Source organism: Hypomesus nipponensis, chromosome 15, assembly GCF_054491055.1.
Source record: "Hypomesus nipponensis isolate SF chromosome 15, ASM5449105v1, whole genome shotgun sequence".
Taxonomy (NCBI): domain Eukaryota; kingdom Metazoa; phylum Chordata; class Actinopteri; order Osmeriformes; family Osmeridae; genus Hypomesus; species Hypomesus nipponensis.
Window position 1 is genome coordinate 14,350,945 of NC_140375.1, and position 16,411 is coordinate 14,367,355.

A 16,411-nucleotide genomic window follows, 5' to 3' on the forward strand; every position below is an offset into this window, starting at 1 on the left:
TCTCTTTCTCAGCCAAATAGGATTTTTACTTGATTGTTCCTTCAGTGAGTGAAGATATTAGACTCTGTCTGAGTGTGTGTGTGTGTGTCTGTGTGTGCCTACCCTCCCCCTCCCACAATCTTCTTTCTACCTCCCCCCTTTAGTCTCCCCTCTCACCAGCCCAAGGAGGGGGTCTGTATACTGTAGCTGCAACCATGCATATCTCCTATACTGGGCTGTATTATTGGGATAAGAAGCTGGATTGAGTAATTCTATTTATTCCGTTTGTAGTTTCCCACAGACTGACTTAGCTATTTTAGTTTGAAACTAAATTACAGGTTTGCATGGTGCCACAGAACAAGTGGAAGCATGTGAGAGGGGGTAATGCTATACATTCATAACATCTATGGAAAACTACCAGAGAATGTATTGATAGCTTTATAAAGCTTTTCTGGTAGAACATTTGTATATACTTTTAGTGTCACAATATTTTATGATACAATGTGTTTATGCTACGTTTTTATATAAAAGTTTCAGTTGTTGGTATTTTATGTATAGGACCTACATTTACCACACAAGACAACAACTTGGACAAAGTTATGGGAAACAATCAGTCCTCTTGGTTTGCATGACAAGCGCTTTAAACAAAAGACTCACTGTGACAAGGAATGCTAATGATACGTGTTTACTCTTTTGTACAAGAGAAGAGGAGTTAAAATTGCAGTATCATATACCTATAAGGCAGCTTTTCAAGAAATAAACATAACCGGTTTCTCAACACTTTTACATCTTCCAATTTTTGTCCCCTTTCTTTCATCGTTGTTGCATAAAGATGTTTTTTATGGGGTTCAAGGCTGCGTTTAGCTTACTAACAACAAAAAAGAATCATACATTTTTGACATTTTATTTAAGATATTTTCTAGGACACTTCGCCATATGCCTCAGTCAATCTTTGTTATTGCCATTAAAGCACTTTACCCATATCCATTATAAATTCCATCAATCCGTCATACATATGCCGGTGTAAGAAACACCATTTGTTAGGGATAAAAAAATACGTGATATAATAAAATGCTAGCCTTTATATTATTCAAAATTGTGTAATGCAGAGCCATGAAAAGGCACTGGTTTAATGTCTTGTTGATACTCAGTATGACAGACAGATTTACTGACCAAGCAAATGTCTCTTACGTCATTAATCCTAGGCGGGATATCCTTTTCCGCACATCATTCCAGAACGGAAGCCGACTGTGTTCTAGCAGTTAGCCAGTTGCTAGCTAGTTTCAAATTTGCTGTTACTTTTTTTTGGTCGCCAATACCACCCATATAATAAAAGGTAAGGTTTACTTTTACCATTACACACACTCTAATATCCTTTGTATAACACATGCGACTTTTACACAGAGCTTGTTATTGTCCATACACTATGGTTGACAAACACATTGGCTTACTTAGCTTTGCAGTCTTTCCATTGCTCCCTTGGCTTAAGCTTAACCTTAACGAAGCTATCTACTTTGTAGCTAACTAACTCAATGTCAGAGCACTGCTGTACGCATTAGGACACTTAATATTCTCTCTGAAGGTGTCATCATGGCCCGAGAACCGATGGGGAAGGTTCTACTCCGTAATGTAATCCGTCATACCGATGCCCACAATAAGGTATGTTTTATATCTCCCACAGCCACACGAGTCGGTGTTGCAAGCGCTGCTGTGTCAGTTATTGTTGTTTTTCAGATCCAGGAGGAGTCAGAGATGTGGAAGATGAGAGACATGGAGAAGACATCATGCCACAAACAGATGCCAGTTCTGGATGGACACAGGTTTGTTACTGATCTTGCCCTAGGATGTTCGGATCACCTTCATTCTGCTCCCCTACCAGACCCTCCCCTACCAAAATCCCACCACCCATCACCCCTGACATGCTCCCGCTGAATTATATGCCCACATTCTATTTATCATGGGTTGATAGGTTACCTGGATTGGCAAGAGGAGCAGGACCTAATAATTCCAATGGACTGTTTCTTGTTACAAATAGCAAATAAACTTCACTTGAAGACGTGTTCATCTATTTAAATACTGATGAACAACAACCCTACTGATGAACAACCCTAACCCATATTTCATAACTATATTTCAAGTACTTCCGAATAAGTTTTGTTTGAAAGTTGTCTTGTATTTCAGGGGCCACATGCATTGTGATCGTATTGGGAGTGAATCCAGAGCTCGTTCTGGGAGCCAGGACCGTAGCTCAGGCCACAACGAGCGTGAGGCTCGCTACTGGACGCGCAAACTCTACGAGTTTGAAGCCAACGATCCTGACAGGTAAGCCTGCTATCTTTATCCTCCTCTTAAGAGCTGTGTGAAGTATTTAAAATTCCCAGAGTCCTACTACTCAGCAGTGATTTACCAGATCTAAACGTTTGGTCCCTAGAGCTCGAGTAAAGGAGAAGCAGTGGGTGGAGAGTGATGCTAATCAGAGTAGTTGTGCAGGTGCTGACAGAGAATATCATTGGTCCGGGGACAGCAGATGAAAATTAGCCACTCTGGCTCACTTACAGTTTTGCTGTTGATTGGTGTGCATTGTCCCTGAAATAAATGAGAATGCTAATAATGAATATGGTGTTGTCATCCTAGATGGGGACACAGTGGTTTCAAGGAGTTGTATCCAGAGGAGTTCCGGATAGAAGGGTAATCCACAGGACCAAGCCTGTTAAGATGCTGTTTGATCAGTTAAAATTTAACGCTTTTATGTGCTTTGTCTGTATCATTCTTTTATTACATCACTGGGAAAATTGTCATTATCATGACAGGTTGAACGCAGTCGTAGGACAGTAATGTGTTTTTGATGCGCACACGTCTGGTTGTTCACTTTCTGACCCTTTGCTTTGTCTTCTCAGAGAAGGTGGTGCAGGTGACAAGAATAATAAGCATCGTAAAAAGAAAAAGTCCAAGTTGACCTCGGAGACAGACAAGTCGAAAAACTCCAAGAAATCCTCGAAGAAGAAGAAAAAGAAGAAGAAGAGAGATGGGAAGCGGAAGAGAGTGGACTCGTCGGGGAACGAGTCCAGGGACGAGGGAAGCGCCGACGCCACAAAAAAGCAGAAGAGGAAAAGTAGTAAGAGCAAACCCAGGAGGAAGAGGAGGGAGAGGAGCAGAGGGAGAGAGGAGGAGAGCAGCTCAGAGGACAGTGATGGAGAGGAGGAAGGGGGGAGGACTCAGATCCATGGCAAACGTCAGAGGAACTCTGACAGGGGCTCTCAACCAGGACTAGAGATGCACAAGAAGAGAAGAAAAAACTGGAAAGCTCCAAACGAGGAGAGATCAGAGGGGAGTTCTGATGAATGATCTGGTTTTTTGGCACCTGCCTGCTCTGAGAAGCGCCCTCGTCTGTTTCCTCTCATCTCCTTCTGTTTCTGGGTGAATCAGTTGTGGTACAGCATCTGTAAAAAAAAAATAATACTAGATCGGAGGCCAGATTACCCTTATGATAATGCCAGGTCCCTGTTTTCTATTCTTCTCAAGATTTCACCTTGTCCCCAATACCCCCTTCTGTTGAACATGCTCTGCCTCATGTTCTGTAGCTGAGCTTTCAACCAGCCCAGGCTCTGACTGGAGAAACCATGGAGTGTCATTATCCCTTTCACAGCACTGTTCTGTCTTGTACTTTGTTCTGTTTTGTACAGTCCTGTGTTGTCCATCCCATGGGCGCTTTGTTTACAGCGATACCTCTCAGAGGCCTCAAACACAGCGGGCCGATAGGGAACTACTGGGGCTTACATGCCTGCACAAAGATGGATGCATACCATGTCATCAGCCTCCTCTGCTCCAGAGAGTTCTATTGATTCTGGATTCTGGATTATGCTTTCACACGGAGCTGTTGAATTTGAAGTTTACCATCATATCCCAAACATTATGAAAATATGGTGACATTTCTGTACCAATAAGGGCAGGTTTTTACGTTTTATAAATGTATTATTTTTTGTATTTATATTTTAAACGTATTTTATTACAATCAGGGTATGTCAGTTTAGAACGGCACATCTGTTAAATAAAATGTATTTTTTAACTGCTTCATTTATTGTTTTTCACATCAATCCATTATAAAGACAATGGTACCTCATTCATCTTTTTGTCTGGTTGTAAAATCTGCTAGGTGATTGTAATCTAGGTGAAATATGGGACTGATATCCAGATCCAAACAGTATAGTCTTGTGGTGATGAACAGCCATGTCACAATCCTTATGTCTTCGAGAAGTCAGACTTGAGGCCATGAAATTGTCAGCCCTGATATAGCATGGCCCTCCAGCAGTTGTAGCAGTGGTGCTTACCGTAGATTTGATATGGGGAATGTTGAGCGAAGTGCCTGAGCATCTGAAATCGGGCGTTCATGTATTGGCATACAGAATGTGACATCGCTTTGTAAGACAGAAACTGGATTACATTTTCTACCCTTAAACCTGGGGCTTCGTGGTCTTATTCGTAGTCATCATGCGTGTTTTGCTTTCCTCAGTACAGGATGTTTCGTTGGAGTAGTTTATTTAAAAAAAATCTCACATCAACCTTTGGATAATCTTTCATTTTAGTAAGCCTGCCGTTCCAAATGCTTTGCCTGACTGCCGTGTTATAGCTCACTGTCTCCACCTAGTGGATGTCACCTTGGAGTACGAAGAGCAGGCTTCTAAATCCCAAACGCTCATCCAAGCCAGTTGCTTAACAAGAGTGGTATATTTCACAAGGGTGATTCACAGCATCCTTGATACCAAATGTCAGAAAGACTTTATGTAAAATACTAAGTATGAACCAATCGTGGCATTAATGGGATCGTAAGAAAAGGACAATAGACACGCAGTACAGTTAACCCACACAAAAAATTTAATACCCTCTGGTGAAGGCTAAGTGGTCCAAACCCCGACATACTAAGTAGGGAAAAGTTCAATGACACAAGTTTTTAATGTAAAAACCCGTGGCCAACAAGCCAATGCTTTGTAAAAAGTCATGTCACATATGACTTACTTACTTACATAGTTAGTACACATACACCAATGTTTTAATATACTTATATATGTATTTTTTGTTGTCTTTTTATCTAGACCAGCCAGATACAATACCGATTAATATCATACACTCACATCAGGAACAATACCTAGAAATATCATACAGTCCAACCAGCAAGGAGGATTCCATAGATCTGGCAGGGCCATCCTCTCTATGCTAACATTTGAAATCGGCATGTGTATAGCTAGTATCTTTTTATTTATTGTATAGACTGGTGTGATACTTGTCCTTGTATCTCGTGTCTTCTGTGCAAAAGTCTTTGAAATAACAAAAAGGATGATCAACATACAGGGTACCTGGCCGTTCGCTTTACAGTGTGTTGTTGTTTTTGAACAATAAAAGGAAAACAGTCACATCCTTTAGCCACGCCCCTTAACATGTCATAAAAAAGGGACAGAAGGCTCCCTGCCAAATAGCAGAGACCAAAGACAGAAAAGAAGGTTTATGACTGAAGTGAGCAGCATCCTCCATTCGTACATATTTTAGAATAAGGCACTGCTGCATAAACAAATGACATGGCCAACAACCTCTGGGGGCAAGAGGAGGAGAGGCAGGAGGACAGGAGACTGTTGTTCTCCTTCAACTCACCAACAGTCAGTGTGCGGTAGTGTGTAGTGTGTTTGAGAAATGTCTGAGGTGTCAATATGTGTTTACGTGTCTGTGTGTGTCTGTGTCTCTGTGTGTGTGTGTGTGTGTGTAACTGCCAGATTGGCCAGACTGTTTCCCTCAGACCGTGCTCTCAAGCATCCACTCCGTGCTGCTGAAAGTGACTCTGCGGTTGGCGAGTGGCGACGATTCCATGTTGAGCTGGTTGGTTGACTTGTGCCTCCTCGTCCTTGCTCTGCGGGGGTAGCTGTGGCTCTGAAATATGGAATAATCCCCCCCGTCGAAGGAGAACCTGTGCCTAGTTCGTGCAAGCTCGTTAGGGAGAAGCCCCATGTTGGCGAGGGCACCCTTCTTGTCCTTGAGCCTGGGGGCCTCCTTGGTGCCGGCGTTGGGGCCGATCAGACACAGGGACATGGTGGAGCCCGTCAGGCTGCTGTCCGTCTGCGTGTCCTCAGAGGGGGGGCCGGAGCGCTGCTGAGTGTCCAGGCTGGTCCTCCTCTTCATCCTCTCCTTGGTCAGTGGAGGCAGCTCCACCTCCAGGATGGCTGTGGTAGCCCCAGGGTCCTCCCTCTTCTCGCTGTCCACCCGGAGCACCAGGGCCATGCACTCCTTGGCATCGCGGCGATCCTCCTCAGAAGGCTGTTTCGAGGTGGAGCGTTGGAGTCTGTGCTGGCTGCCGTTGGTCTGGGAGTGCATGCTGAGGCTGACCTTGGTCTTGCCGTCCTCGGGACCGCTGTAGGCCTTGTAGCGAATCATAAGGATGATGATGAACACCAGCACCGAAGCCACAATGATCCCACCGATGATAATGATCATGGTGCCTCCCAGGAACTGGCTGTGGATGAAACGGCACTGGCTGACCTCACTGGCGGTGTGAAACTGGACGCAGCCCACCACACGAGTGGCCGTTAATGAGGTGATGCCGTCATCGTACACCGCCAGCACACACAGGTCGTATTCCCGCCCCGCGGCCAAGTCGTTAATCAGGAAGGTCTTGCTGGTGGACGGGATCATCCTGCGGAGAGAGAGAGAGACAGAGGGAAGGCATGGAGAAAATAAGATCAAACAGTTATAATAAACTGCAGTGACGCCTGAAAGATCACGTATATTTGTGCAGCAAGTAGAGGAGACAAGCCTGCTGACAGATGACTTACAGTAGACAAAGTTAAAAGGTGAATGTGAGAAATTACCCCTGCAGCTTGTTTGTTTGCTATGATGGCAAATGTTAAATAACAAGGTGACAAATAAGGTAGCAGGGTCATCACTATGTATGTGTCACCACATCTGCAGGGAAGGACATGGCAGGCCTTTGGCGAAATGCCCATATGCCACATGGTGCGAAAGCAAGCTTGATGTTGTGTGAATATTCTGAGGTCAAAACAACATTGGCATTTGCAAGATTACAAGGCAAACACTCGTCTTTGAACATGAAGGATAAAGCCATTGTCTTGGGGCTGGCATCTGTGTTAATATAATCAGAAGTGTGAAAACCCTGAAGGAAGGCTTTGATGCTTCTCACTTGTAGGTAATAAACTATTACCTAAAGTCCAAACCACACTTTTAGGTTAAGACTTAAGCAAGATGTGAGAAACATACAGTGGAGAAACTCTGTGAGAAGAATAGCAAAGTCATGAAATCTGATAAGAATAGCAAAGTCAATTAGTCAATACAAGACTTGACCAATAATGCCCCAGAAAACTTAACAAGACACTTGTTCAATGTCATAGCAATGCACTTTGAGTCACATTGAATGCTTGAATGCTTTTTTTTCCTTTTTTTACTGAATGTGGGTATTGGCATCAGCTCATTTGCATAAGGGAACCTAGGTTTTTCTTCATCTATGCAGCCCAACTGTCATTGGATTATTCTGTGGTTAACAACTTAATTAGCGCTCAAGCAAATCTCATCACCTCTTAGTGTGTTATGGCTAACTAGGGTTGACACTCAATAATTGCACAGACATGCATCACAAGTCACAATGCATAATTAATTACATGTTATGAAACAGCATGTGTCAGAGAAGGATTAATCCCTGTTTATGTACTGATAATGATAGATGTGGGTGAGGTTGCCTGGATGTATGAGGGAAGTTCGCCCAATCCTCTACCAGATAAACAGGTGTCTTCAGCAGAGTCCAGGCCCAATATTAAGCCTCAGTGTCTACCAGAAGACCAACATGAGGTCCTTGTGATCTAAGGAGCTAACCACTTTCAGACAGGACTGCAACCTGACAAAACAATAGTTGTTAAACACCCCCACAACATACGCTGATTCGTCAAACAATCAAATCTCCTGGTTTTATATGTGGATCCTTCATGTCTGTCCTTCATTAGGCAGTGAAATAAAATGACGGTAACATTCATTTAGTTTAACAGTCAACTCTTACTCTCATCTTCTTACTTTGTGTTGCCTACTTAATCATACTGCACCTATGTAGCGGTGGGAGCCATGGATCCATTGTAATGGACTGCCACTTCACATAGCAGATGGGCCTACCAGATGGCTCCCCTCTCCTCCGACCCCCCTCATCCACCTCCTCCTCTCCACCGCCATCATCCCAGCACCTCCATCTCTCCTCTTCCTCCCCCCTCTCCTCCGACCTTCCTCCTCCATAACCCTCTCCCCCCCCCCCCCCCCCTTTTGCCACCCTTTCACCGATCCTCACCTGTACACCAGGGTGTCGTCTGCAGTGCTGTTATACTGGATCTGGTACATCCTTATACCGGGGATGTGGCGCTCCGACGGCCACCGGATCACAGCCGTGGAAGAGGTGAGCTCAGCCACCACCACCCTCTTGTCCTGGTGCTTGTCGTGACCCTTGGTGTCGTTAACAGACTTGGAGGAGGTGGTGATGTCGGACAGGCCGGGATCGGCCTCGCGCATGTGGCCCGTGTTGTTGACAAACAGAGGCAGCGGGATCATGTTGATCTCCACGGCGGCCGTGGCGATGCCGGCGGCGTTGGAGGCCACGCAGTTGAAAGCGCCGCTGTCTTTCAAGGTGGTGATCAGGATCTCCAGGGTGCCGTTGTCATACAGGATGGTACGCGAGTTGTTGTGGACCAGCTTGCCGTCGGGGGAGCGCCAGTGGATGGCAGGGTCAGGGTCTCCCATAGCTTTACACTTGAGGGTGACACCTTGACCCTCCATGACATAGGGTTTAGAAGCCAGGTGCTTGGTAATCAGAGGGGGCTCGCACATGAACTCGTCCTCCTGTATGGACCAGAAGTACTTGTCCATGAGGTTGTCTGGTGAGGCGCAAGTCTCCAAGTCGTCCTCCCGGGTCAGTCTCCGCAGCCACAGCAGCTCACAGTTGCAGTGGAGAGGGTTCCCTCCGAAGCTTACGGCCAGGGAGGATGGGTTGGAGCCCTGGGTGTCGGACAGCACCTGGGCGTGCTGGAACAGACTGTCCGGAGGCAGCTTCTGCAGCCGGTTGGAGGTCATGTCCAGCCGCACCAGCTTGGTGAGGAGGGTAAAGGTCCCAGCTCCAATGTGGTCTATCAGGTTGTGGTCCAGCGTGAGGGTGTTGATGTTGGCCATCCGGGCGATTGCCTCCCAGGGTAGGGATCTCAGGTTGTTGTTGGACAGATCCAGATCCTCGATGGTGGACACAAATTCGTCGAAAGAGGTGGGGGCCACATGGTGGATCTGGTTGTTTCCCAGTATGAGGTGACGCAGGTTGACCAGGCCTTTGAAGTGGTCGCTCCTTATGACACTGAGGCGGTTGCCATCCATGTGAAGAGCTCTCAGGGCCCGGAGGCCCCCGAAGGCATGGGGGGTGATCTGGCTGATGGTGTTCCTGGACAGGGTGAGGTGGACCAGGCTGGTCATGTTCAAAAAGTCTTTATTGCGGATGATCGTGATGAAGTTGTCTGTGAGACGCAGCTCCACCGTCTTGCGGTCGATGGCGGGCGGCACGAAGAGCAAGCCTGTCTTGGCACAGAGCAGGGTCAGGGTGGGAGAGAGGTGCTGGCAGATACAGCGGCCTGGGCAGCTATAGCCCTCCACCAAGGCTGCTCCAAGCAGCACACACAGAAGCAGCCGCTCCATGGTCTATCAGCTTCCAAATCCTGAACACAGAGGCGGGAGAGAAACAGAGACAGACATGTCAAAAATAGACCCCTTTCAAGATAAAAAAAAAAGAAATGTGCATATGGACTATGATACAAAAATTGATGCACCCACCAGGATTATTGAAAATATCAGCAGGGGCATCAATCACAGTAAGACACAGAGGTTTTGCAAATAATGGTGTGGGATGATGAAAGGCAGTGTTGCAATGGACCCCCAGTCTCTTTATCATTTCTAGTGACTAAAACAACCCCCGAATGGGTTTACACCAGGGTAATGTACCACTAGGCTATATCAGTACTGAACCCTGTAATGTGCTGAATGATCACCGCATAGTTTCCGACATTAAGCTAATATGTCATGCGCATTTCCATCATACGCTGTGGGTTTTGTATTTTTCCGGTTCTGATATTTCACATCAGCACAGAGAATTAGAGGGGGAAAGGGCACTTCTGTGCTCGAGGATCTGTATGACCTTTTCATGCTCCGTGCTCTCCTTATGCTTCCGAATTGTACCGCAAAATTAGACATGAGTCTGTCAAGTAAATCACAGCAACAAAAAGTGAAGGTGAAAAACATAAGGGATAGCAACCTAGTCCTGAACCCCTCAGATGGAGGTATGTATTATAGGGCAAGAAGTGTTGAGGGAATGCTACGATTCTGTGATACCCATTTAGCGGTATTGATTTCAGTTCTCCGAGAGCATAAGTCTGCACTGACAGGTGTGGAAAGACATCCTTGGGTGTAATAACCACTAAATCCTGATGGAAAACATTCGTTGATGTCTGCCATATTGCCAGTAGATCCAGGTTTCCTTGGCATCCATCTTTTGTGACTGACGCATTAACTCTTGATGTTTATCAGAACATCCATTGAGGTGATAAACTGAGGACATATGATGACAACTGACTTTATCTGTGGGAAACACATCCTTACAACAGTATGTTCAGATAAATGATGGAAATACCAACTGTCCAGATGTTCATTCCTAACACTAGTTATCAGGATTGAGTCCTACGTTTCTTCCTTTCAATAGCAATATAAGTCTTTAGATTTTATTTTATTTTATGTGTACTCAGTACACACACGTCTAATTAGAAATTAGAGACTTCAGCTTAAACATGTAAAATATTAGTGTACTTATGTCTCAGGCTTGTCTTAGGCTGTGCCATTTTCAAAGTTCTGTCATACTGGCACAAGGTTAGAAATTCTTTACACATTCAGAAATGTCACACCAGGGGGTGATTCTGTGAGAGGACATTTCAAAACACCACCAAATAGTTTTACTTCTTATAATGTTATTTAGCAAAGCCCCTTTATTGTTGGCAGATCAGTGTGGCTGCCTTAAGTAAATTAATTCTCACAATGTGACCCTTTAAGACGCTGGGGACATTACATTTATAAAGTAGAATATGAAAGCTAATCTTATTCTTACTCATGCCACAGATCTTACATAATGGGTTCACAGCCGTAACGAACCGCTTTTTTAAACCAATAAATACCAGAATATTTTGTGCAATGTGCCAGCAGTTTTTTATCACCCAGTAGGCCTACTGTTTAATTTTCATTCAATATTATCTTCCAGTTATTGTGTTAGCATTCAAATGGTAACTAGGCCACAAAACTCATAGAATCTCTGAGGGCCATCTGTGCTAGAGCATTTCCTGCCATCACCGTTGAGGATACTCTATTGATCTCTCTGCATCTCCGGTGAGGAAGGAAAAAAAAGTTTGTTGCCAGGCAACTCTGGAGTAGAATGTAGGTCTTTGAATTGCATTAAGATGTTAAGCTGTCTGAAAAACGAAGTTTCAATCCTAATTGAGTTAAAGATAAAGAACATTTACACGGCTTTATAACAGCCACCCACTTAAAACCACACTGTGGCAGAGTGTAAAGACTTGTAAAGAATAAACAATGTATTGGCATTTAGAAACTAATTTGAGGAATACCACTTAAGGTTATTCTGTCTGTGTTTAAATGTCTTGCTGGGTATTTTTGTTCTTTGTACTGCATAAACATTTTCCATTATTCTATTATTGTTAAATCTGACTTTGACCTCCATTATTCAGTTAAGAGCCTCTTGTTAAATTAGTGATTGCTGGCTTATGAATCAGTTTGGGATACATGTTCATTCCTGTGGAGACAAGATAAGAGCTGGAGTTTAAGCCTACTATCTTTGGCCAATTTACAGCAGTATTACAGCCTAAAACAAATCAGCACAACCTTGAGAGCATCAGTCAGAAAGACCACTATTAGATAAAGCTTAAGTTTGCCTAGTAATCCTTTTAATTATATCCACATATTAACTATTAATTACAGGCTCAGCTAATTAATGAATCGTTCATGTTGTTTTTCCTAACACAATTTAACATACACAATCCACGTGTTGATATCTTGAAGAGCAAATGTTCATATTTAAACAATTATTGACGGAGACATCTGCAAACTAAATTACACTTTCATTTTAGGACACACAATTCTAGCTGACAAGGTACTTTTACGTAGTAGTCCATTAAATTCATGTACTTTCTTAGGTAAACTTGAGTACTGCAAGTACTGAGTGCTGCAATTCACAAGCTTTTCACCAATAAGTAGTTACCCTGCGTTCTGGTCAGAACAGCATTATCTACTGCTCTACTGGTAGTACACAGGGTGCAGACTATTTTATAACACTATCCATCAGTAACACAGAATGAGATACCATGTCAATGACACTACGATCTCACAGTGTAATATAATACAATGTTAAATTATTAATACAATGGTGGTGTTAAAACTAAGAATAATAGTGAAAATACTCTCGTGAGCAATTTCCACTTGCAAGCAAGAAAGTCATTGCTTCTATTTTAAACACGCTTGCACATTAAAAACATTCTCTGCTGACAACATTTTTCAAATGTATATAAATGATTGGTCATTTGGCCAGAATTTGAATATAACATTGTAAAGGGTCAATTATATCTGTCTTTCTGGAATGCGATGTCATATCCATGGTTTAGCAAAGGCCATCTTGACGTGCATGCAATGCTCCTTTTCTTTTCTCGGTGCGACTGTCAAGCAAGAGTAAATTCCAATTAGACAGTGCCGGCAGTGAACTGTTGGCTGCTCCACTGCGACTCTCGTCAAGAAGCCGGCATAATTATTGACAGGCTGAGTTCATCGGAGTCAGCTCCATCTCAGCCAAACTGTGTGGAGCTCCACCGCCCTGGGGACTTTTGGTCCCGTCTTGTCAAAGCAAAATACCTTGGTAAACAGAGGACATTTGCATTTTATAATTATGTCCGCATGCAAATATTGGGATGCAGACTGATGTGTCTTATCTTTTCAATTACGACCCCTCTACAACTTTGTAAGGAAAATTTGAAGATTACTAACTAGGTCCAGAGATTTTAGTGCACAACATGCTATTCCTGAAAATGGCAGAGAAGATTCAGAGATCATTGCTAGGGGTAAGTCATTTTTTAGAGGAATGTCTATTTGATCAAAGTTTCAGTGGGTGATTCACACATAGACTCACCGGCCACTTTACTAGGTACACTTCTTCAACTTCTTGTTAGGGCAAACATCTATTCAGCCAATCACATGGCAGCAGCTCAATGCATCTATGTAGACATAGACAAGATGATCTTCAAACCAAGCATCAGAATGGGGAACACATTTGATTGAATTAACTTTGAATGTGGCATCATTGTTGGTGCCAAACGAGCATGTTTGAATGTTTCAGAAACTGCTGATCCCCCGGAATTTTCATCATCGTCTCCATGGGTTACAGAGAATGGTTGGAAAAAGAGAAAATGAACAGTGAGTGGTTCTCTGGATGAAAATGACTGGCAGAGGTCAGAGAACTTATCACAACTGAGGTATGCAGAAGGGCATCTCTGAATGCACAACACATTGAACCTTGAAGCAAATGGACTAAAACAGCAGAAAACCACGCCAGGGGCCTCTACTGTCAGCAAAGATTGCACAGGGTCACCAAAAGTTGATGATAGAAGATTGAAGATAGATCAGTTGACTTGCTGCGACACAGATGGTTAAGGTCAGAATTTGGTGTAAACATGATAGTGTGGGTCCATCTTGTCTGTAGGTTCAGGCAGGTGGTGCTGGTGTAATGGCGCGTGGATGTTTTATTGCTACACTTTGGGCCCCTTAGTGCCAATTGAGCGTAATCTAAACACCACAGCCTTCCTCTGTATTGTTGCTGACCATGTCCATCCCTTTATGACCCTTTTTTCTGCTTTTGAATGTTTAATATCTTGCTTTACGTCGAGACCCCTTACTGTAAAGCAAAGCTTAACAAATTGCATCCAGATAAACATGTTTACAACCACAGCAACATTCCTTTTGCCTGAAGCTTAATTAGGTCCATGACATTATTCATGGGGATGGTCTCGGTAATCGAAAAGACAAGACGATGCATAATAGAATTATTGGATGTGGTGTTTTTGAAGCCAAACCACATTATGCATGAATTGCTACTGCTGAGCCAAAAATCCTCTGACTGTGTTCTCCCTGTTAGCTCCCATAATTAGTAGAATAATCAGGACAATACACAGTCCTTTTACTTGAGATGGCCACCTGCCCAACTTAGCGGTGCTACGAGAACTTTCCCATCTCCTGTGGTCCGAATGGGAAATTAAGGCATTTAAAAGTTTTATACAAAACATTGTAATGAGAACATTTGGACGGCAATCACGTTAAAACTAAACTAAATAGTTTTGTATCTCTTGTTAAGTGAAGGCTTACTGTCAGAGGCTGGGAGCCATATGAATAGAAAGTTGGATCAAATGCAGTTTTTATAGCAGGTGCGTTGGTATTTAACTGTTATCTTGGTAAACCTGACTAATCACTATGCTCTGGTTTAATTGGTAGTCTCACCAAAACCACTGTTTTAATGGGTAGTGTAATTTTCTTATGATAACCATATCATGTCTTTAAACGGTAGTCAATCTCGAAGCCACTGCAGATCAATCCTTTGTAGAATCAGAGGTCACTCTATAGAACCAAGAGCCCGGATTACTGTAATGTGTGGAGTAAAACAGAAAGTTATGTCACATTACTAGGATTGTTTATTGGGCTTCAGTATTGACTGGTGCAGTAAATAAGAACAACATTGAGTCATGTTATGTGTTTAAACTGTGTTCCTTTAGGATTGTTTAATGGGCTTTAGTATTGACTGCTGCAGTAAATAAGAACAACATTGAGTCATGTTATGTGTTTAAACTGTGTTCCTTTAGAAAAAATAAGTTAACCATTTGAGTGTGATAATATACACACACTCTTACACAACAGTTTGCAGTCCAAGGAACAATGTGATTTTCTACATTGCAAAGCTCTGTAGAAAGACATTATACTAATCGCTTTTTGGCCAATTATGTCATTATTTGAATTAAATAGACAATTGAATGGATGTGATATGCATGGGCTTCTCTCCACTGAGCATTTAAGAATTTAGGAACTCAAATATTTCATTGTTCATTATCAGATAGTCTTCAAAGATGCAGTATACGACGAAACAATGCATTGAGCTACAGCATATGTTCACATCTTCCTCATAGACTGGAATTCACAGGACCTTCCTGTGTCCTTTGAGGTAAATTGTTGTGCTTTGTACTTCAGTACTAGTGCTATAGCTTGATCGCTAAGACAGTCAAAGCTGGCTCAAAAACAGCTTTAATCACCTTTCTTGTGGAGTGACATTCCGTCAGTGTTTTCAGTCGGTTTGTTTGCTGTGCATTAGAGAAGTCCCTGTGTCCGAGCACCACCAGAACATGGCTACAGACCGGACATTAAACCTTTGCTACTGTGGAAAATCACTTTGCGCCACACGGCCAGGCCTCAGGGGACAAACACAACTGAAATGGTCCATTTAAAATTGGACCTGTTTTAATGGAACAGCGGTTTGTTGTTGTTATGGACAAAATGACGAGGTTTTATTTTTCGACACCATAATTAAAAGATGAAAAGCCTTTGGTAGACATTGCTAGGTACTCATGGAGCTGGATATGTTGTTCCAGAAGAACATAGGAGTTCCCAGACTCTCCTACACTATAAAATAATCCGTCTCTATTGGGCTTTTTGTCTTGTCGGAAATGTCCGTTCATTTTGATACACTGAAAGTAAGGTCAGAGTACATGGATTGAATTGAGCTCCAAAAACAAGTTTTGCCAGATCTTACAGCAATGATGTCTGAGTCCAGTTATATCTGTGCTGAATGTAGGCATACATTCAAACTCTTCCGTAGAGTGTGTTCTATGATAGATCCTTCTCAGCAAAATGTTGTCAGTTCTCAGAAAGTAGGTGTTTGTTTGGGATATATAATCGCTTGTACATAAAGCCCTTTTGTACACATGGCTAAGGTGGGCTTGGCTGGGTTCTCTGTGTTTCTCAAGCACGCTCAGAGCGGACTGCAGTTAACAGTCTTGGTGACGGAGGATTCGCAACAGCCGAGGCAAATAAGAATCAGTCTTTTTGCCTGAGGTAAACGTACTATTCCTGGTGTCTCAGGGCATCGTGGGGAGCTGCTATGACCGCACTTTCAGAATTTCCCCTGAAGCTACACTTCCCATTATCACACCAATATTAGTCAGAGGACAACACTACAGTGCATGTGAGGATTTTGATTGGATGTTGCTGTTGGAGACGAGACAAACAGTAGAAAGAGCAGCGCGGCTACACGGTTATTAACTTACAAACGACAGAC

The 16,411-nt window shown here is 43.3% G+C and overlaps 2 protein-coding genes across 3 annotated transcripts; one reads left to right on the top strand and one right to left on the bottom strand.

The window, feature by feature from the left end:
• The first annotated feature begins 1,194 nt into the window (after nt 1–1,194).
• Nucleotides 1,195–4,045, top strand: nkapd1 (NKAP domain containing 1). Of its 2 annotated transcripts, XM_084674490.1 has the most exons (6): nt 1,195–1,315; nt 1,562–1,638; nt 1,714–1,799; nt 2,161–2,301; nt 2,614–2,667; nt 2,877–4,045. In XM_084674490.1, the coding sequence occupies exons 2-6, from the start codon at nt 1,570–1,572 to the stop codon at nt 3,322–3,324; spliced, it is 798 nt and encodes a 265-aa protein (XP_084530616.1). In that variant the 5' UTR covers nt 1,195–1,315; nt 1,562–1,569; the 3' UTR covers nt 3,325–4,045. The 2 variants fall into 2 exon arrangements, with proteins under 2 accessions (XP_084530616.1, XP_084530615.1); XM_084674489.1 differs by having other exon boundaries at nt 1,562–1,799.
• Nucleotides 4,046–5,760: 1,715 nt separating this feature from the next.
• lrfn1 (leucine rich repeat and fibronectin type III domain containing 1) lies at nt 5,761–9,687 on the bottom strand. Its single transcript, XM_084674372.1, has 2 exons — nt 8,306–9,687; nt 5,761–6,655 (listed from the first exon to the last, which is right to left on the bottom strand). Exons 1-2 carry the CDS (start codon nt 9,685–9,687, stop codon nt 5,761–5,763), a joined length of 2,277 nt encoding a protein of 758 aa, XP_084530498.1.
• Between the last annotated feature and the right edge of the window lie 6,724 nt (nt 9,688–16,411).

What these genes read in the sequence shown, in the direction of transcription:
- nkapd1 (XM_084674489.1), top strand. Translation starts at nt 1,570, where the DNA reads ATGGCCCGAGAACCGATGGGGAAGGTTCTACTCCGTAATGTAATCCGT. An exon ending in GAAGCCAACGATCCTGACAG is followed by an intron (nt 2,302 to 2,613) that starts GTAAGCCTGCTA and finishes TTGTCATCCTAG; the next exon opens with ATGGGGACACAGTGGTTTCA. An exon ending in GAGGAGTTCCGGATAGAAGG is followed by an intron (nt 2,668 to 2,876) that starts GTAATCCACAGG and finishes TTGTCTTCTCAG; the next exon opens with AGAAGGTGGTGCAGGTGACA.
- lrfn1 (XM_084674372.1), bottom strand. Translation starts at nt 9,687, where the DNA reads ATGGAGCGGCTGCTTCTGTGTGTGCTGCTTGGAGCAGCCTTGGTGGAG. An exon ending in GACGACACCCTGGTGTACAG is followed by an intron (nt 6,656 to 8,305) that starts GTGAGGATCGGT and finishes CTCTCTCCGCAG; the next exon opens with GATGATCCCGTCCACCAGCA.